This window comes from Carassius auratus, unplaced genomic scaffold (genome assembly GCF_003368295.1).
Source record: "Carassius auratus strain Wakin unplaced genomic scaffold, ASM336829v1 scaf_tig00011856, whole genome shotgun sequence".
Taxonomy (NCBI): Eukaryota; Metazoa; Chordata; class Actinopteri; order Cypriniformes; family Cyprinidae; genus Carassius; species Carassius auratus.
Window position 1 is genome coordinate 120,482 of NW_020524245.1, and position 22,637 is coordinate 143,118.

General features: G+C 36.0%; 1 protein-coding gene across 1 annotated transcript in view; it reads left to right on the plus strand.

Annotated features, from left to right (window-relative positions):
• The first annotated feature begins 995 nt into the window (after nucleotides 1–995).
• The window catches only part of LOC113073304 (MLX-interacting protein-like), a 33,688-nt gene continuing 12,046 nt past the window's right edge, over nucleotides 996–22,637 (plus strand). Inside the window, exons 1-12 of the mRNA XM_026246198.1 lie at nucleotides 996–1,688; nucleotides 3,115–3,221; nucleotides 3,311–3,396; nucleotides 3,508–3,597; nucleotides 3,686–3,727; nucleotides 5,852–6,098; nucleotides 6,185–6,274; nucleotides 8,480–8,574; nucleotides 14,471–15,038; nucleotides 17,097–17,191; nucleotides 20,297–20,414; nucleotides 20,528–20,640. Of these exons, the coding sequence (XP_026101983.1) occupies nucleotides 1,324–1,688; nucleotides 3,115–3,221; nucleotides 3,311–3,396; nucleotides 3,508–3,597; nucleotides 3,686–3,727; nucleotides 5,852–6,098; nucleotides 6,185–6,274; nucleotides 8,480–8,574; nucleotides 14,471–15,038; nucleotides 17,097–17,191; nucleotides 20,297–20,414; nucleotides 20,528–20,640 (2,016 nt within the window). The 5' untranslated portion in view covers nucleotides 996–1,323. The remainder of the gene's footprint in view (nucleotides 1,689–3,114; nucleotides 3,222–3,310; nucleotides 3,397–3,507; nucleotides 3,598–3,685; nucleotides 3,728–5,851; nucleotides 6,099–6,184; nucleotides 6,275–8,479; nucleotides 8,575–14,470; nucleotides 15,039–17,096; nucleotides 17,192–20,296; nucleotides 20,415–20,527; nucleotides 20,641–22,637) is intronic.

Sequence of the window (22,637 nt, forward strand, 5' to 3'; positions counted from 1 at the left end):
TCCCAACTTTTTTGGAATCTGGTTTGTATGTATATCCCTCTTTCTAAATCTAAAGCTGTAAAAAGAATCACTAATGATATATCTGTATATGATGCGAGTTGGTGGAAAGTTTGATAGCATTACAGTGGGTAGAAGTTAAATCATCTGCTGTAGTAATTTGCTCCGATTCGTTTTCAGTTCTTACTAGTTTAAGTTGAAAATTTGATTCAAGACAAGATATATTAAAATATAGAAATTATAAAGAAATATATAGAAATTTTACCAAATCTATATAGACTTAAGACTTATAATTGAGACTTAGCAGTATTTTTATAGACTTAAGGGTAACGAGTTGGTGTAATGTTGTAATGTTGGTGTGGAGGGTAACGAGGATGTGGACAAGATAGCCAAATAGGCCCTTAAACAATGTTATTTATTTAGAAATACCTGTGGGTAAATCTGAATTGAAAGACTTAATTAAAACTGATATTAAAAATATTTGGCAGGAGAGGTTGGATAAAGGAAATAAAGGTTGTCATCTGTATATTATACAAAAACACGTTGGATTGGTAAGAATTAGATATAGCAACAGAAAGGAAGATACAGTAATTTCTTATCTGAGAATTGGTCATTCTGCTCTCATCAAATCACTTCAAATGATAGGGAAACAAGGTTCAGGTCAGTGCAATAAATGTGGACTTCCAGAAACTGTAAAGCATGTAATAATCAGTTGTATGGCATATGAAAGGGAAATAATTCAATTGAAAATGTATTTAATTTGTGTTGGCATGCATTTTTTTTACTTTGCAGAACTTAACAGTTCTTTCAAAGGATATGAAGCTCTTGTTTTCTTTTTGAAAGCAACAAAGTTATATAAGAAAATATAGAAAGGTAGGGTAGGTGTTAATAAATAAAATAAATAAATGTCTCTCTCTCTTATGATATCAATGCCTCACACTCCATCCCAGTGGGTGGCGGAATATGCACCAAAGCTGGTTTACCAACCGCCATTAAACGTCAAGGAAAGAAATAAACATTACCGCTAAACAAGTAATTCACCAAAGAGCAGTGTTTTGACAGGCTTGCACAGTTGTTGTCCGCATAGTGTTTCAAGAGCTGAATTATTATTAGTATTAGTGGGTGTGCTCTCGAGACAACCAATCGCGCGCTTCTGTCATCGCAACGCAACGACCGTATTGAGTTCACCAAATCACTTCAAGTTACGATTGATAGCATGGCGGCTAATGTTGGGGGCGTGCGGGAAAGTTGGGAGATTTAAACAACTTCTAAAATAATATCACTAAATCCAGTACTAATGGACGAAATATGTGTCGTGTAATGTGAATGATCAGCACCGCTACAAGTCCAGCGCGTATGTTACTTTTAAATATGGCTAACGTTACTCGAGAGACCAGACAATACCGACGGGCCACGATGATAATCAAGCAAGAGCAGGACGACGATTCTGACGCGGAGGAGTCGACTATTTCGTTTAAGAAATCAGAAGGACGCGAGTCGCAGATCATCCACAGCGGTCATTTTATGGTTTCTTCTCCTCATACTGATCACCCGCCAAAGAAAGGTTACGATTTCGACACTGTAAATAAACAAACATGCCAGACGTATCACTTCGGAAAGACTAGCACGTCGCATCTCTCTATTGATGCTTCCCTGACGAAGCTCTTTGAGTGCATGACGCTTGCCTACAGGTGGGTTGGGTAGTAAACAAAAGATCGATTCACAATCTGTTTGATCTCCAGTTGTACCGACCACAGGAAATATTATTCCGCCATTAATAAAGCATTCATATAAAGCTATTAACGCGCTGCTTGCTGGGCACAACGTTTCTAGACAAATCAGTACGCATTTAATTCTCTAGTCATGAGGTGTAAACATTCGTTTGTGATGGTATTGGTGGTGATACAAAATAACAACGTTTCGAATTGGTTTTAGCAAGCAGTTTATATATATATATATATATATATATATATATACACACACACACACACTTGATACTTTGATCTATAAACAGTAGTCAACATTTGAAGTGGATCAAAACCTTTCATCAAAGTTGTCCAAAAGCCAAAATGCTTTCTTTTCTTAGAACAACTCAGAACTTTTTGATCCACTTCCAATGTTGACTACTATATATATATCTATATATATTTATATATATATATATAAAAAAATGTATAGCTAAGTCACGTGAGCCAATTTTAAAATATCTTGTGTGAACAAGCCTGTTGTTTACATTATTTTTGATAATAAGTTATAGAGTGCGTAAATGATGACAGAATTGTCACTTTTTGTGTGACAGTGTAGACACACTCCTATAAAATTATGCAAGGATTAATACGTTTTACAAAGTAAGGGAGAAATTTACTAGACAACTTCACATCAGCAGCATAGAAAATAATATTATTATTTTACTTATGAATGAATTATGCTTGAGAATATCAGAACAAAACACTCTTAATGATGATTTGTTTGTGACAGCCCGTAATTGTATTTGTGATTTTATTTGTTAAGCAGTGGTGCAGCTTTCGTTTTAGAGTAAAGTTTAATTCTAGAAGATATTTTTAAATCATTCAAATTTTTTTTTGCCAAAACAGAACTCATTTTGTTTATTGACATTGCAGAGTGCCACATTTAGCCTGTACAGCAATATTCCAAAGAAATCTGCAGCTTGAATAAGGAGTAATTTACAACATATCTCTTGAATAATTTTAAGTGACTTCTCCCTAAGATACAAATATGACCATAATAAATTGTTTCTTTTAACATTTTGGTAACATTTTAGTGGTATTTAAAGACAATAAGAAGGAATGAAACAATGCAGTAGACTCAAAAAAAAAAAAGTCCAACAATAAATATTACAAGAGAGAAAAAAATTAATTTTATTTGTCATTCAGTGCCTGTCCAATATTTTGGTATTTCTGTACAATGTATGTGTAAGCTAGGTGACATGAACCAAACATGCAGTTAAATAGTTAATTGCAGCTGTTTGTGTGACAATTAATAACACCCAAAATGTCATGATCCGATAGCCCTAAAATTTATACCATGGGTGCACCTGTGTCTTGCTATTAAAAAATAAAAAATAAATAAATAATATATCTGTTTTGTTTGCATAAGTGGAAGGTTGGTGTCACCAAAATGGAAGAATTTCAAAGGTCTCAAGCTTCTGTGGAGAGACAAGATTCGCCTCAACAACGCCATTTGGAGAGCCTGGTATATACAATGTAAGTCCAGTTATTAGCACACATACCACTCAGAAATTGTAAAACATGAGATTATTAATTTCCATCTGCAATGCCTCTCTTTCCTGAAGATGTAGAGAAGAGACAGAACCCTGTTTGCCATTTTGTCACTCCTTTAGATGGCAATATGGACTCAGGAGTACATCGACCGACAGAGGTGAGTCTGTAATTATTTTTTTTATCTTTAGATTTGAATGTCTAAAAACTGTTTTTTTCTTGCACAAAGGTCATTTTTTGGGGTACTTTATTTTTTCCTTTGTTTACCTAGGCAATAGCAACAGAAGGAAAGTACTGGAAAAGGAGAATTGAAATTGTCATAAGAGAATATCATAAATGGAGAACATATTTCAAAAAAAGAGTAAGTGTATTTGCTCTCTACATTAAATGTACAGTACTGTATAACCAAGTTGTTATTTATAAAGTACTGTTCAAATTCTATTTCATAGTTACAGAAGCACAAAGATGAAGACCTGTCCAGCCTTCTCAAGGTAATTTTAAAAGGATTTTATTTCTTCACTATAAAGTTAAACTATAGTTAGTAATTTAGCATGAAAGTGTACGTGCATGCTCTTACTGAGGTTGTTTTCTTTTATTTGTTAAACTAACTTTGCTGTTCAATTTCAGTTTGCCATTTATTCCTTTAAAGAGATCAGCACTAAACAAGAGAGTTTAGTCAGGGTAGACTGTTTAATTTTACACAAATGAAAACAAGACTGTGAAGGAAAGGTATAAACTCTCTGTACTGTCTTTTTTATTATAAACTTTTGAAAGACAGCAGTTTGCATTAACTTAGTTTATTTATAGATACGTTTACCGTACTTAGTAATTATATATAGAGAGAGCCAGAGCCAGATCATGGATGATCACGATTGGCTGGCTAGTGATGTGGAATGAAGTCAGTTTTATTTACAGCCAAATGGCTGTTCCAAAATCTGTTTAAGCCTGCAGTGAAAGACAAGAATGCATTGAAGATGTTTGTCATGAGCTGACAGAGGATATTAGACATCTACCCACAAAGATAGTTAAAGCTCAGGTTTTGGGACACATTTTTATTTTGAAAATAAATCAGCTTTCACTTGATTTGAGTATACTCTGCCTGTGGTTTAACCCAGGGTATAAATGCTGCTTCTCACAAATTCCATCTCTGCAAGCACTGTGAGTTTAATGTGCATTAGGAAATGCAATGCATGCAATGTTCACTTTCTTTACATTCACATTAGCATAATTTTGTGCATAGAAGATTACAGCATTTGGCACATGTTCTACTGAAAATGTGCAAGGGGTTTGATCGGAGGATGTAAAACATAAATATTGTATTGTACCTTGTAGTCGCTGGTTCTTGTGAAAACTACATCCAAGTGGTAACACCCTTAAAAAAGTAACTTCCCTTTAGGAGTATAGGAGTCTGTTGTTCTTTGTGTCTGGATGTCTCAGCCCTAGAAATATGAAACATTTTCATATGAAATAAAATTGTCAAGTTCGTTTAAATTGCAACGCTTGGCAAAATATTCACAATAAAATATTTTGGCCAAGTCGCACAGCCCTGTATCATTTTTAAATAAATGTGTTTCATGTTACTAATAATCAACATCAGAGAACCAAAAATATGTCCTTAATTCTCTTAATATTAATGTGAAAACTCCAAGTTGTTCGGCTGACAAAAAAGTTTGGAAACTCCTGGTTTAGCCCTTAGATCAAACAGATTTTTAACTCTTTGCCCACCATTGACGAGTTCCCATCATTTAGAAACCAACGCTAGCATCTATTGACGAGTTTTTCGTGTTTTCACTGAGATACACTCTTCTGAACAAGTACAAAACATCCCGAACAAAAACACACATGAAAAGAATGGAGAAACAAGCTATCTCTTATGTAAACAGATGAATCTTAAAAAATAATGCAAACATTAGCAATAGACCACATATAAATGAAAACTGCATAATGTTACAGACTAAAATGTTGAACCAGGATTTGTTATATATCTGTGCAAGCTTTGGAGGTATTGATGGAAGTGATTTACTGGATTTATGCTTTGATAATCATACTGAATATTAGCCAGATGTAGTTTTTTAGTTTCTGAGAAATAAAAAAAAAAAGCATATCAAAGAACACATAAGGTTTTACATGTCTTAATCAGCCTTACTTTTTACATAAACCATGAGAAACTGCAAAAACTTGAATTTCGCGCTTTCATTCAAGTGTATACTCACATCAGCGGCTCTTTGGAAGCCTTTTCTCTTTTGGAACTCTTTCCTCAGTTCAGTGACTATTGGAGGAGCTGGAGCACTAAAAGAGTTCATTCATCAGAGGATCATATATGCTGATATGCTTATTTTGAGTCGGATTGACTGTGATACATCAGAGAAAAATTGTTTTCATTGAGATCTTTTGTAATTTTGTAGATCTTTGCTGCTCAAGCCGCAGAAGGTTTCAGATGGTTTGGTCCTATTTGGTGAACTGGTTCATTTAGTTCACTAAAAAGAACCAGTTCAAATAACTTTCGACTGCTAGTGCATATGTTAGTACACACGCTTGATGCTTGCATTTATCTTTGCATGAACCTTGAGTGTCTCTGTTGACCTGGCCTGCTTGTTGCATTTTGACCTCCAAAGGGGGCAGAGGAACAGTTTTCACTCTTTGGGGAAGTGTGTCCAGACACCTGCCGTGTCCTCTTGTGCCAGGATGAGGATTTCAGTGTGGGAGGCCGTCATAGATCCCGAAAGAGTCATGATTCACCTGTTCCAATGGAGATGGACTCGCTCTTCGACATGGATGTGCTCATGTCTGAATTCTCAGACACACTCTTTTCCACACTGGCTTCTCATCAACCTGTAGCATGGCCCGATCCGAGGGAAATTGGTGAGAAATGACAATCATAGTCTCCCATGTTAACATGTTTATTCAAGAATATGGCAAACGTTCCCTAAGCCTCACTGTCTTCTTAGCCCATGCAGGTAATGCAGACATGATCCAGCCAGGCCTCATCCCACTGCAACCCAATCTGGACTTCATGGACACTTTTGAGCCTCTGCAAGGTACAAACACCTTAACTCTTGTTAATTGGCAAAATATGGATTGATTTGTTGACAAAATGAGTGCTTGTGTAATTAATAAGCAGCAAACTAGGAGTTTATTGAGGGATAAATCTTTGTTAAAGGGTTAGTTCGCCCAATTTGCAAAATTATGTCATTAATAACTTACCCTCATGTTGTTCCAAACCCGTAAGACCTCAGTTTATTTTTGGAACACAGTTTAAGATATTTTAGATTTAGTCAGAGAGCTCTTAGTCCCTCCATTGAAGCTGTGTGTACAGTATACTGTCCATGTCCAGAAAGGTAAGAAAAACATCATCAAAGTAGTCCATGTAACATCAGAGGGTCAGTTAGAATTTTTTGAAGCATCAAAAATAAATTTTGGTCCAAAAATAGCAAAAACTACGACTTTATTAAGCATTGTCTTCTCTTCCGTGTCTGTTGTAAGACAAAACAAAGCAGTTTGTCATATCCGGTTTGTGAACGAATCATTCGATGAAACCAGATCTTTTTGAAACAGTTCACCAAATCGAACTGAATCATTTTAAACGGTTTTCATCTCCAAAACGCATTAATCCGCAAATGACTTGAACTGTTAACTTTTTTTATGTGGCTGACACCTCTGAGTTCAAACAAACCAATATCCCGGAGTAATTCATTTACTCAAACAGTACACTGACTGAACTGCTGTGAAGAGAGAACTGAAGATGAACACTGAGCCGAGCCAGATAATGACTCGTTCACGAGTCAAGAACCGCTTCTGTCAGACATGTCCGATTCGAGAACCGAAGAGCTGATGATACTGCGCATGTGTGATTCAGTGTGAAGCAAACCGACACACAAGAGCGTCTGAACCTAACTGATTCTTTTGGTGATTGATTCTGAACTGATTCTTTGCTAATGTTATGAGCCCAAGTAAAACGAAGGCTTGCAGTCATCACCAATGACACCATTACGTCGAGTGCAAAAGAACCGGTGAACAGTTTTCTTCAACCAGTTTATTGAATCGAACTTTCAGAAAGAACTACTGGTGATCCGAAAACCGATGCAAACGGTTCTTGACTTGTGAACGAGTCATTATCTGGTTCGGCTCGGTGTTCATCTCTCTCTTCACAGCAGTTCACTCAGTGTACTGTTTGAGTACGTGAATTACTCCAGGATATTGGATTTGTTTTAACTCAGAGGGAGTTTCAGCCACATTAAACAAGTTAACAGCTTTAGTCATTTGTGGATTAAACGATTCAGTTCGATTTGGTGAACTGTTTCAAAAAGATCCGGTTACATCGAATGATTCGTTCGCGAACCGGATATGACAAACTGCTTTGTTTTGAACTGTCTTACAACAGACACGGAAGAGAAGACAATGCTGAATAAAGTCGTAGTTTTTGCTATTTTTGGACCAAAATGTATTTTCGATGCTTCAAAAAATTCTAACCAACCCTCTGATATCACATGGACTACTTTGATGATGTTTTTCTTACCTTTCTGGACATGGACAGCATACCATACACACAGTTTCAATGGAGGGACTGAGAGCTTTCAGACTAAATCTAAAATATCTTAAACTGTGTTCCGAAGATAAATGGAGGTCTTACTGGTTTGGAACTACATGAGGGTGAGTTATTAATGACATAATTTTGTAAATTGGGCGAACTAACCCTTTAACAAGAGAAATACAGTAAAAACAGTAATTTTGTGAAATATTATTATAGTTTAAAATAGCTTTTCTTTTAAAAAAATATTTAAAAATATAAAGTTTTGACACAGCCAAATCAGTATATTAAAATGATTTCTGAAAGATCATGTGACAATGAAGCTTCACATCACAGGAATAAATTACATTTAAAAAAAAAAAAATTAAAAAAAAAAACAACAAAAAAAAAAAAAAAAAAAAAAAATATATATATATATATATATATATATATATATATATATATATATATATATATATAATTACATTTTGGTATTGTTTCACAATATGACTGTTTTGAAAAAAAAATGGTGTCTGATTTTTGACTAATTCACTCTTTTTGCTGTTGATTTTATATCAATCAAACCATTTTTTGGAACATGATAATTAATATAAATTGGTCTGAAATTCAATTAATGTAGAACAAATTCACTGAATCTGTTGGAGTAGTTCAAGAATTAACAGACTGAATCAAATATTTTGTTTTACTTTCTCTCTTTTTTTTTTTTTGTAACTAGATTTGTTTCACACCCTGCGTCAGCCAGCCCTCCCCTCCATTTCCCCCACTACCCCATCAGTCACTCCCTTAACCAGCAGCAGCTCCCAAACACAGGTAACAATCCTGTCTTTGGATTCACAAATTTGTAGGGATGTAATTGGCCCTGTTCTGTAAGAACTTTCTGTCCTCCTACACAAATGTGCATTTGCTTTGTGATGATTATAAAACTCAACATTGTGAGTATAACCCATTAGAATGATTGCATATTATTACTGAACATTTGTGCATAGTATAATCAGACACCGTGAGTTGCACAAAGGTCTCAAATAAGCACCATTTTTAAGCAAAATAAACAAAGGTCTGTTTGAAGGACAAGTTTAGTATGCTTGTTTGGAGAACTGGAAAGTATGGGTGGGTTGTATATGGCAAAACAAAAAAAATATTATTTTAAAGTGACAATGTTTTTTCCCCAGTTGGAAGAACCATTGTTATGTATTACACTCATGTAAAGAACTGATTTTTTACTACGATTAAACTAAACTGAATTAACACAAAATACAACCGCACAGTGTCCTTCAGAAAAATCCTCCATGTCCTGCACTTTCTTTGTTTTTCCAGCATCTTCTTTATTATTTGAACTAGGGATGTAAATTTTCGATCATTTCCATGATCGTTCGTCATTTAAATTAATGATCAATTAATAGATTAAAGGGGGGGTGAAATGCTATTTCATGCATACTGAGTTTTTTATTCTTTTAAAGAGTTGGATTCCCATGCTAAACATGGACAAAGTTTCAAAAATTAAGTTGTACATTTGAAGGAGTATTTTTGTTCCAAAAAACCTCTTCCGGTTTGTCACATGTTTCGGAAAGTTTTTTTCGAGTATGGGTCTGTGTGACTGTGAATGGAGCGGAATTTCCTTATATGGGTCCTAAGGGCACTTCTGCCGGAAGAGCGCGCGCTCCCGTAGAGCAGAGCGGAGCAGAGACATTCACTGATCAGAGCGAGAGCGTCGCGAAATGTCACAAAAGAAGTGTGTTTTTGGTTGCGAGGGCAATACAACCCTGCACAGATAAAAAAAAAAAAAAAAAAACATTAAGGGACCAGTGGACAGAGTTTATTTTTACGGAGCATCGACGGAGTTGTGCAAGTGTTTTTGTTTGTTCCCTGCATTTCGAAGATGCTTGTTTTACAAACAAGGCCCAGTTTGACGCCGGATTTGCATATCGTTTATTTCTTAAGGATGATGCAATCCCTACGAAAAAGGGTCACGGTTGTGTGTTGGAACTGCAGGCGGTGAGTAAAACTGCTTCAAATATCTCTGTTGTTAAAGCTATCGGCTATCAAGTAAACAACATGCGATGTTTTCATCAAACCTTTCATCCACATGTACAGCTTAAAAAAAAAAAAAAAAGACGACATAAAGTGGAACTTAGTCATTTTCCAAAATCCCTAAGCAAATATATACAGTTTCAATACATACTACATAGAGATGTTGTTGCTGATGCTGCTCTTGTTAAATTTCAGCCTCTGGATCTGATTCTGGATCATAAATATACGACTGAATCTGACTGTTAGCCATGGTTTGTTTTGGATGATGTTTTTTTCCTCATGGTAATGTCACCGCTTCCAAACGCAAAAGCCTACTCGTGCTCGTGATTCTTTAGCTCCGCCCACACGTCACGCCTCCAGGCGCTCGTGTTTTTCCCGGGAAAAATCAGTACAGACTATCTTTCTCTTATAAATATAATAAAACTAAAGACTTTTTGGAGTTATGAAGGATGCAGTACTACTCTATAGGTACTCAAGATTAACAGGATATTGAGTGAAAACGAGCATTCCACAACCCCCCCCCCCCCCCCCCCCCCCCTAATCATTAGCTTTGATGCTGCAAAATGCAGCTATTGCAGCAGCACACGGCATGTCAGGATGTGCAAAAGCTACTCAAAAAAAAAGAAATAAACATTATCACCCTCTAACCAAAAAGTGTTTTAGTCTGAATAAAATGCTAGTAGCAGGACTATTAAATAAATAGACGTGATTATCATTTGATAAAATGAAGAGCGCACCATAAGTTTGAGATCATTTAAAGGGGTCACATGATGCAAATAAAATGTTTTTCTTTCTCTTTGGAGTGTTACAAGCTCGTTAAAAAGACTAAAGTCTAAAATCCAAAGAGATATTCTTTATAAAAGTTAAGGCTCGTACAACCCCCCGCCCCCCACACACACATCTCTATGTCAGTATGTGGGAAGACTTGCATAACACTGCCCAGATGTTCACGCAAAGAAAGAAGGCATACCTTTTAATCTCGTTGTAGTATTGTTGTTGCCGCCGCCACCATGTCGTGTAGACGCTGTGTTTTTCTCTGTGAAAGCAAAACTACTTTGTTTGGCCTTCCAAAAGAAGACGATATATGCTTCGTCATGCCTGGAGCTGATCTGTGCTGGTTGCTGAGGAAATACATCAACTTGCACTATGGATCAGCTTGCACCGTGGACGAAGTGTAGTCCAGCAGTCATCACATGTGGCATCCGCAAGCCCGACGGACACTCCTTCGTAGAATCCGCTGGCCGCACCGTTCTCAGGCTGGCCTCCGCTCACTCAAGGCCACGGTGTGTGACGCTGTTATGTTTGGCCTTGCAGAAGAGGACACAACTAGAAATCATGTTTGTATATCATGTTAATAATGGGTGTTATGTTTAGGTCTCGTTGCTCTGCCTGGACAGGGCATTACAATATGTTAAGGAGCGTAACATTTCTGTCACACGCTTGAGGTATTCGGCCAATCACAACGCACTGGATAGCTGGCCAATCAGAGCACACCTCACTTTTCAGACCGATGAGCCTTAAAAAATCAAGCGTTTCAGAAGGCGGGGGCATAGAGGAGAAACTATAATGTACAGTATGTGGGAAATAATGTGTTTTTTGAACCTTTAATCGCATAAACGCATTTTATTACACCTAGGACAACAGATAATGTTTTTTCATTATGTTTTTGTCATATGACCCCTTTAACTACGTTGGCTGTTTTGTATCCCGTCACGGAGACCACTGAATGCTCCTCTTTAAATGGTTTTGTGGTGCTTGTTGTTGTATTTTAAAACACAACTGCAGTGTGTTGAACTGACATTGACATTTAAAAAAAACATATAATTATCCCAAACGTAACTCTGGTATGTGATGCTGTGCAGTCAGAGAACCGCTTCATTGGCAGCAAAACACTTTTTTTGTGAGTATTAAGACCAGTACTTAATTTTATCCTGCTGGATCCTGTTCCGGAAAATGTCAGATTTTGAATTTTTGCATTCCAGTAGGCCTATTTGTTTTTTAAAAATCCTGCATTTACAATTCATTAGATGGTGACAGTGCATGCGCGCATACGAGGATAGACCGAGCGTGGGTTTGGCTGGATTTATTTGGAAGTCATTGCTCACATCTCATTCGACACAAATCCAAATGTTTGTATAAGAATTTTATATGTTATTAAACTATTATTTATAATGTAAAAGTGCATAATCCAGATTGTTCTGAACATGTGACAAGCTTCATATTAAGTCCTTTTAAAACTGGTAAGACATAGTTTATCATTTCGTTTCGAAGTAGTTTAAGCAGCTTGGCCCATCATATACTTAGACAGAAAAGCTCTGACTGAGACACAGACTACTCTGCTGTTTAATGTGTTTGAGATGTGCTGTCTTCCTGAATGCAAAACATTCACAGGTATATCCTCCATCTTTAAATGTTAGAAAGCCATGGAAATATTTAAATGTTTCTGTCTGAAGTGAATGAGACTTCTATTCTGGGATTCTCCACTAAATTTCAGTGAACGAGCACCGCCTCGTGCATGTGCGCCAAACAGAGAGAACTCAAGGGATAGTTCACTCTCAAATTAAATTTTGATATGTTTTAGCTTACCTCAAGGACATCCAAGATGTAGGTTTCTTTGTTTCCTCAGTATTTCCCATTTTGATATTTTTAGGTCCAACTGTTCTTGTCTGTGACTCACATAATGGAGGTCTATGGTCACCACCTCAAAGAGCATGCACAGAGGAGTCAAAATTAAACAATTCCCAATCGTAAGTACACATTGATGACCTAAGACATGAAACAAGCAGTTTGTGTAAGAAAACGAACAGTATTTATATCGTTGCAACCACATCCAACTGATCTGAGTGCACGAGTGCTTCCCGATGTGATGTTCGCGCGTGCTCTGGCTTTAGTCTGTGCAAGCATGGAAAGCCGCGGATGTGATCTCTCGTGCATGCACATCACTCATTGTTTACCACACGCTACGGCACCAATCTGCACTGTATGAAATATAATGCAGTAATTGTAATTAATTAATTTGTTTATAATGCACCCTATAATCGTTGCGACACATTACTCGCTCTATTGACAGCGTGCCATTGGGTCCCTCTGGCGTCGCCTCCGGTTTATACGTGGTTTACTAAACACAACGTGCAAAACGCTGGGTCTCAACTGTGGAGAAAACTCAGGATCTTCAGTCAGGCAGGTGTGTGTTGCGATACTGTCAATGTCCTCGTCGTCGTCTTGTAGTTGTTACATTCGTGACAAAATATACTCTCCACTTCTGTTGGCATCTCACAACACTTGCTACTAAAACACCACCAATTTTGAAGAGATCTCTGTCTCTCTGAGGCTTAAAGGCTGCTGCAGCGGATCGCTCCTGAGTACTTGGTCTGTGTATTCTGGTTCAAATTAATATGGTTGTGAAAAAAATACAACGTTGTCTATGGATATATTGAAATCGTCTTCCATTGCAATTTCCTGTACGTCTAAATATGTTTTGATCTTCACAGTGAAAGGTAATACTTCTGAAATCTGTGTAAACCATAGGCAGTAAGTGTAAACAATGAGTGATGTACACGCGCGAGAGATTGCTTCCGGCGCTTTCCGCGCTTGCGCAGACTAAGCCAGAGCGGGCGCGCACGTCACATCGGGAAGCACTCACGCACTCAGATCAGTTGGACGTGGTTGTGTACAAGAGGTAAAAACGATATAAATACTGTTCGTTTTCTAACACAAACCGCTCGTTTCGTGTCTTAGGTCATCAATGTGTACTTGAGATGGGGAATTGTTTAATTTTGACTCCTCTGTGCATGCTCTTTGAGGTGGTGACCATAGACATCCATTATGTGAGTCACAGACAAGAACGGTTGGACCTAAAAATATCAAAATGGGAAATACTGAGGAAACAAAGAAACCTACGTCTTGGATGTCCTTGAGGTAAGATAAAACATACCAAAATTTAATTTTGAGAGTGAACTATCCCTTTAAATAGGAGCGCTATAATAATAATCATACAAGTAAGTGTATTTTTTTTCATGAAAGCACTGACTGTAAAGAGACTGCAATGGAATAATCAAAATAGCCTAACATAACTCATAAAGCATTTTTAGTTTAGTGAATTTAACTTCTGCTTTAAAAGCCTTATTTTTGTTTTTAGATTATAATGGTACGATTTTAGAATGAAATGTGATTTTAACCCTTTTTTGCACATAATATAAAGGCTTACAAGGTTACATTAACTTTATTTGTTTTAGTAGCTTTTAATATGTATTGTTTTGTTGGACAACATTGGGCGGTAATTGAAATAAATAGATATTAAATACAGATTTGAACACCCAACACTGCACTTTTTGCATGTATCCTTGGTCTGACACACCCATTTCAAGTCTGTGGGTCTCTACTAATGAGCAGTTGATCTGAATCAGGTGTGTTTAAGAAACACGCTAAATGTGCAGTGATAGGGGTGCTCCTGGAAGTAGATTATGTAAAACTGGTTTTTCAGTAAGCTTTATAGTGTCAGTCTGTATTAATGTATGGAATTGTATCTTCTACCACAATAGCAAACATATTGCAAATATTCCTACTTGTGTGATTTAGTATTTGTTTTTCTCAGATAACTATATGGCCACTAGAACGGTAGGAAAGAGCCTGATGTCTCTGTCAGAGTGTGCTGATATTCAAATCTGTTGTTTGTTAGGCTCCTTTGCTGTCATCCATGCCGCTCTCCACAGAGCTTCCCTCTGTGCCACTGGACTACCGTCTCATCCCCTCTGCTCCATTGTCCAGCCACCTCTCAGTCTCCAACCAGGACAATGGTAACGCTGTTGGCCCATCCTATCAACAAACCTACATGCCTCTTTTCCCAGAGCAAGTGACTCCCTCCGTCCCATCACTCCTGCCACCGCCAGCTCCTCCTCTCCCACCAGCCCCACAATCTCTTCAGTGTGGAGGTGTTTCTGCAGTTGCTACAGTCCCCCAGCCTGTCCCAAGCATCCCACCTCCATCCGTAATAACGCACACTGCCCCTTCCACAGTAACCCCCACTGATGCAGCCACTACCTTCAGTCACAGAACAAGCTTTGAGCTGCCTACTGCACCATCTCCACAGCCTGCAGCCTCAACCTCCACCTCACTCAACTCACAGCCAGTCAGCTTTGCCTTGCCCAAAAACATTCTGCCCACTGTCTCTAGCAAAAAGACCAGACATACACGGAGACCGATTGTCCCGGCCAATCCGCTGCCATCTCCTCAACTCATACTCACAGGTTTGTGTCTTTCCTCAAAGCAGATTTAGTAACATGCTGAGACTGCATTAAGAAAAAAAAAACACAATGAAAAATGTTTTTTCAAAAAAAAAAAAAAAAAAAAGGTAGCTGTGGTTGTTAGAACTTTACAGTACAGTATAGTAGCAACATTATTTAAATTGAAGATGCAAGTTTTACAGGTTGAAATCTGTTGCAATCTGTGCTTTTTCATTAACTAGAAATATATTAATATAACACATTTTTAATACACTAGGCTTAGGCTGTAGTCTGTGTTACTGGTGTTCAATACATACATCAATTACATGTTGTGTAACGGATCACAGTTGATCCATGATCCGTACGGACCAGGCCTCATGGTTTGGCATGCACAGGGCTCCAGACTCGTTCTTCTCACTGGTCGCTCTTTTGCAACTACCTTTCATAGTTGGTCGCATGAGCACATGGTTTGGTCGCAGTTGTGGGAACATGGGATTAATCAATGCATGCTGATGAGCGTTTATCTTATTTTATAGTTCTATGGAAATGAAAGAGGTTAGTTAACATTCAACCTGTTCTTTTTTATTAGTAGTAGTATTTGTGATTTGGATTTTGTCAATGGGAGTTCCTCTTTTGCTATGTTATAAGCCGCAGGCTTCGGGGGCTTTCGGTTTTGAATTTGTCACGTTTTACAAGAAAAGACAATTGTCTGTTTTGCTTACATCTATACCTTTCACCTTTTAACACTAAAACAAAAGATGCATTCATTGTTGTTGTTCTTATTAAAAGGCAAAACAAAAATAAAACAGTAAGAAACAATGACAAACAAGCTTAGAAAACGTTTATGAAGCAAGATTACATTTATTTCACCCCACTCCCCCATGCCCATTTATTTCTTGTTTGCTGTTCCAAAAAAAGATCTGACTGCAATATGATCCGAGCCGTGAGTTTTGTGATCTGTTTCACCCCTGTATACATGTTCACATCACACCTCCCATTGTTTTGCTTTTTCTAGAGATGGGCAGATGGAGCCTTGTGAAGTTTTTCAGGCTTTTTCTTGATTGTACCAAAAAGATTCAAAGCTTTAAAGACAGACCCTACCATTGACATCTGTTGGTTAGATGCAGTCATAGCAGCCACTTATTATTCACACATCTTATTGATTCCAGTTTTAACACAAAAACAGTACTCAGCAATTGAAGCTGTGTCTTCATTCTGATAATCATTGTCCAGACATGAACTTGTTACTATGTTACTATGAAGCAGGGAGTGAACACAAATCATTTCATGTCTCCTTATAAAGAATGAAGCTGCACCAAAGATTCAATATTTTTACATTTAATACAAGTGTATTTTTCTTTGTTTCTTTTATTGTTTTTGAGTCTTTCATTAAAACATATACTTAGCTAGTGGCTTGTTTAATCCACCATTTTCAAGTATTCAGAGTAAACTCTACAGTCCCTAAATGTCAAAAACAAAATGTGCAGATTCACAAGTATATTAATCAGTGGCAAAATTTTCTCACTGTGGCATCCCTCCCTGTAATATACTGACAGTCACCATAAAAAAACACAGTTAAAATCAAAGCGATGACAGTTCACCGGAAGTAGACTTTCCACATGCTGAGGTAAATACCAAAGGCAGTAAAACTTAATTTAACAACATAAGTTGAAACGTGAAATCCTAATGTACATTACATTATTTTACATTATTTCAATGAAAAGCAATCAAATGTGAACCATCACAGAGAATGCTTGTATGTTGATGTGCATTAAGGGTGTGTGTGTGTGTGTTTTTATGTTCGTATGCATTATGTATGTGGTGTGAAAGCAACAGAATACGTTGTATTTTTTGTGTGCGTGAACAGGTACAGGGCACTGTTGTATTAACCTGTATGTGTAATCCACACAAATTGCACAAAGGTCTGTTTACATTTATTTACTTTAAATTAAAATTAATTGTAACTGTATTAACCTGCTTGGCAGTCATCCAGAAAATCTGTATTATCTGTATGAAAAACAGCATTGTTATTGCTTTAAGTTTGTTCTCATTATTTACATCTCCCATCATAACCATTCACAGGTCCCACCAGTGCTGTCATTGTCACTCCGTCCCCTCTCAACTCGGATGTTGTCCCCACCACTGGTATGGTCATTGCCTCCTCCAGTATTCCTTGTGTAAGCATTTCATACTTCATGTCCTATCCTATTTGCAATAGTTGTTTGTATAAAAGGGTTGTGTACCATTCAGAGCTAATTTGAGAGAAACATTTAAATTCCAATTCATGTATTTGAATTGAGGTAGCATTAAGATTTGAATGTAAAAAAAACAGGGTAACACTTTAGAATACTGTTTCTTACTTACTACATAACTAATAAGGAATTATTGAAGAACTAACAGGTGATTATTCATTAACACTTAACTCACTACTGTTAACTACTAAGAAAGATGTGTTAACTAATCAGTATGTAATATAATATTATGACTATGTTAAGTAACAGTTAGCTAATCAATAACTAATGTATTCTGTCATACCTCCTGAAGAACTACTATTAATTATCTACTAGTTAAGATTCAAGAAAAATAACTATGAAGTAACTACTAATGAACAGTTTTAAACAATTACATTGAATTGTGACCCTTTCATATAAATTTTATTAGCAATAGTAGTAGTAGTATAAAAATGCAATATTAATAAATGTAATACATTTTATAGAGGTTTTGCCTATGTAGTGAATTGTTTTGTGAGTGTTTTGTAAGAAATCAGCTTCCAATAGGAACCCTACCATGACCCCAGTACCTTGCGGTAACTTACCTTAGTTTTTATATTTTATATAAATTATCATTCATTAAATTTCTTTATGTAAGGCAAAGCCTGCGGAAAAGTGATAATACAGGTATCCAATTTGTAATTAATAAAGAATTATAAAATAATTCTGCAGGACTTATTTTGAACCTGAAACATTAGGCCTATTCTAAAGTGAAAATATTGGGAACCCATTAGTAATTAATAAATCATTATCAGATAATTCCTGAATAATTACTTAGAATCTGAAACAGTATTCTAAAGTGAAAACATGGGCAACCCATTAGTAATTAATGAATAAATAATTCTGCAGGACTTATTTTGAACCTGAAACATTAGGCCTATTCTAAAGTGAAAATGTTGGGTTACCATTAGTAATTAATAAAGAATTATCAGATAATTCCTGAAGAATTACTTAGAATCTGAAACAGTATTCTAAAGTGAAAACATAGGGAACCCATTAGTAATTAATAATTAATGAACAAATAATTCTGCAGGACTTATTTTGAACCTGAAACATTAGGCCTATTCTAAAGTGAAAATGTTGAGAACCCAGTAGTAATTAATAAAGAATTATTAGCTAATTCTGCAGGAATTACTTAGAACCTGAAACAGTATTCTAAAGTGAAAACATAGGGAACCCAATAGTAACTAATAAAGAATTATCAGATAATTTTGCAGGATTTACTTAGAACCTGAAACAGAATTCTAAAGTGAACCTATTAGTAAATAATAATAAACTACATCATTTTGACTGAAATCTTGGTTATTTCAGATGAGAACATTTCTTAATACAGCATATTTTATTCCATTTTAACATGTATACTGCCCACATTCTAACTAATTTAACAAACATTTCATAATCAAAAGTTAAACATTTAGAAGCAAACAAAATCCATATTTCATTTCCATTATAAGCTAATAAGTGGGCTGTAACAAAGTTGTTACCGTAGTAGTACTTTGTACTTGTCCTTTTACTCAAGTAATTTTGAAAATGAATAGGCCTACTTTTTATTTTTACTGGAGTAATATTTAATTGGGGTATCTGTACTTTTACTCCAGTACTTGATTTGTGGGCCACAGCCTGATTATTATAGTGATTATTTGCGTAAAAATGTTAATTAGTAGTAACTTCATAGTTATTTTTCTTGAACCTTAACTAGTAATTAATTAATTTTAATAGTAGTTCTTCAGGAGGTTTCACAGAATATATTAATTACTGATTAGTTAACTGTTACTTAACACAATCATAAAATTATATTACATACTGATTAGTTAACACATCTTTCTTAGTAGTTAACAGTAGTGAGTTAAGTGTTAATGAATAATCACCTGTTAGTTCTTCAATAATTCCTTATTAGTTATGTAGTAAGAAACAGTATTCTAAAGTGTTACCAAAAACAGAAATGGAATTTAATGACTTTTAGTAATTTTATTACATTTTCAGTGAAAATTAACGAAAAAAAGTCATTATAATAAACAATAATATTAATAATAATAGTTTTTTTAAGAATATACTGCCATTCATAAGTTCAAAATCTGTGAGATTTTTTTAAATGATGTTCTACATTTTTTATATACATTTTTTATATACATGTCAATTATGTTCCACAAGACTGCATTTATTTGATCAAAATACAGTAAAGAGTGATATTGTGAAATATTACAGTTTAATAGTTTTTTCTATTTTATTTTAATTCTGTGATGCAAAGCTGAATTTTCAGCATCATTGCTCTAGCCTTCAGTGTGACATGATCCTTTAGAAATCATTCTAATACGTCGATTTAATGCTTAACTTTTTTTTTTTTTTTTACATTTATAAATTATTTTATCTATTTTTTTTTTTTCTTTTTAATTATCAATTTAGTCCATCTTTACGAAGTAAAAGTTAACTTACAACCACAAACTTAATACATTCATTTTATGAACCATTGTGGAAGTTCACTACAAGTTCCAAAATGATCCCAAAGTATTTTTGAATTTTAGTTCTTGTCTTTTAACAATGGCCTCTGATCCTTATAAATCATGTAGTATTTCTTATAAAAAAAAAAAAAAAAATATACTAAAAATGATTGATGACTTATCTTGCACTCAAAGGTTTTGTTTTTATTAAATGCTGTCTAGAGTGATAATGTTCTCATACCTTAATACAACTTGTCTCTGATTAGCAGTAATAGGTAATCAGGGTGCATGGCTACGATGTAAACTAAAGGACTGTTGGTTATTTTTATAAAATAGACTATCTTTTTTATGCCTGTTCAACAAGCAGAATGTTGAACTATTAAAAAAATAATTCAGTAAATTCCTGTAATTCCAATTGAGCATCCCATGGAGTTTAATTTGTTACATTTCTGATTCATAAATTAAAAGGGAGCTAATTACTGCATTTTGAATTCTGCTCAACCCTGGTAATTAATAATTCAGTTTGCCCCAAGTAATGCATAATTACATTTTTAAAAATCGCACTGCCTTGCAGGGTTCTGCTGGTTTTCATATTCTCTCTCAGACACAAAAGTCGCCGCAACTTATCATACCCAAAGAAGAAACTACCACCACTATATCCACCAAGACATCAGTGCAGTCAGCAAGTACAGGTTAGATTCAGCCCAGTCACCTTCAGTTTAGGCTGAAATGGCATTGTTTTTATTTTACTGGTGGTTCACTGAATCTAGGATTCTGAAAAAGCTTTTTTTTTCTTTTTCTTTAGTACATGATGCTCGAGTCTCAGGTCAAGGTTCACCATTGGGAGCAGAACAGGTACCAAGCCCACAGTCACCTCTCAACCCCAGTGCAGGCATGGGCAAAAATGAAGGCAGTCAGGTAATAGTTCATGATATGACACTCTGTTAAAGTACCCAAATTTATGTGTGTACAGAAATGTAAAAGGTTAATTTGCATCTTTCAAATCAGAGTGCAAATCTAAAAACTTATTTGATGTAAATTACATTTATTGCAACTAATGGTCCACTGATAATGAATTTTTAAAGGCTTATGATAATCGCAGAGAGTACTGAATGGCTGATATAATGCTATGGTCGATTTAATGAATTCATTCTGTGTGATTTAATTATGGAATAAAATAAGTAAAAATTATCAACACATTTAACATGTTCCACTCTGGCCCAGACATGTATGTCATCTTACATCAATGCAGACTGACTGCGTGAAGTAGTCTATGAAAATGCAGTTATATGCCCCTAAAGTTCAAGAAATGACAGACAGATTTCTTTTTCTCCCCCGCGGGAAGTTACTGCATCATCAGAGAGAATTGGAGTAGCAGAATACAGGTAGAACTACCTTTTTAATGTTCTCAACAATAATAATAATATAGGTCTAGCTACAGCTGATCAGCCTTCTAACTAGTTTAAAGGGGGGGTGAAATGCTATTTCATGCATACTGAGTTTTTTACACTGTTAAAGAGTTGGATTCCCATGCTAAACATGGACAAAGTTTCAAAAATTAAGTTGTACGTTTGAAGGAGTATTTTTGTTCCAAAAAAACCTCTTCCGGTTTGTCACAAGTTTCGGAAAGTTTTTTTCGAGTATGGCTCTGTGTGACGTTAGATGGAGCGGAATTTCCTTATATGGGTCCTAAGTGCGCGCTCTTCTGCCGGCAGAGCGCGCGCGCTCCCGTATAGCAGAGCAGAGAGAGGCTGTGCACAGCCTGATCAGAGCGAGAGCGTCGCGAAAAGTCACAAAAGAAGTGTGTTTTTGGTTGCCAGGGCAAGACAACCCTGCACAGATTACCAAAAGAGAAACAGCATTAAGGGACCAGTGGATGGATTTATTTTTACAGAGCATCAACGGAGTTGTGCAAGTGTTTTTGTTTGTTCCCTGCATTTCGGATTGCACATCGTTTATTTCTTAAGGATAATGCAGTCCCAACGAAAAAGGGTCACGATCGTGTGTTGGAACCGCAGGCGGTGAGTAAAACTGCTTCAAATATCTCTTTGTTGTTAACTTAGCTATCAGCGCGTAAGCACATCAAGTAAACAACATGCGATGTTGTCATCAAACTGCACTTTCCACATGTACAGCTTAAAAAAAAAAAAAAAAAAAAAAAGACGACATAAAGTGGAACTTAGTCATTTTCCAAAACCGCTAAGCAAATATATACAGTTTCAGTACATACCACATAGCATACCGCCTTTGCTGATGCTGCTCTTGTTAAATTTCAGCCTCTGGATCTGTGTCACAGCTTCCACATGCTCTCAACTCAAAATCCTACTCGCGCTCGTGATTCTTTAGCTCCGCCCACACGTCACGCCTCTAGGCGCTCGTGTTTTTCCGGGGAAAATCGGTACAGACTATCTTTCTCTTATAAATATAATAAAAATAAAGACTTTTTGGAGTTATGAAGGATGCAGTACTACTCTATAGGTACTCAAGATTAACAGGATATTGAGTGAAAACGAGCATTTCACCCCCCCTTTAAAATGTGTTTGTTTGTTTTTTGTTTGTTTTTTGACCAGACAAATAGCCTGATTAAAACAAGTAATTTGAATTCTTCAAACTATATTAGTCTACATTAAACATCAATTAATACTGGATGGTGTATTTCTGGAATCAAGTTCGCGCTGTTGAGGCTCACTCTGTTTGTTTCTTTGTGAGAGATTTACTGTAAGTGCAAATGAGCGTAACCGCACACATAAAGAAACTCAGAAGAAGCCCACTGAGGTGAAAATTCTAAAATGTTTAGTTTATTCATAACATGATATAGTTAAGTAACATACCATGACAAGTGAGCAAATTTTCTGTATTTTCTCACAATGCAAAAAAAACAAAAACATTCAAAACACCTACAGTTTGCACACATT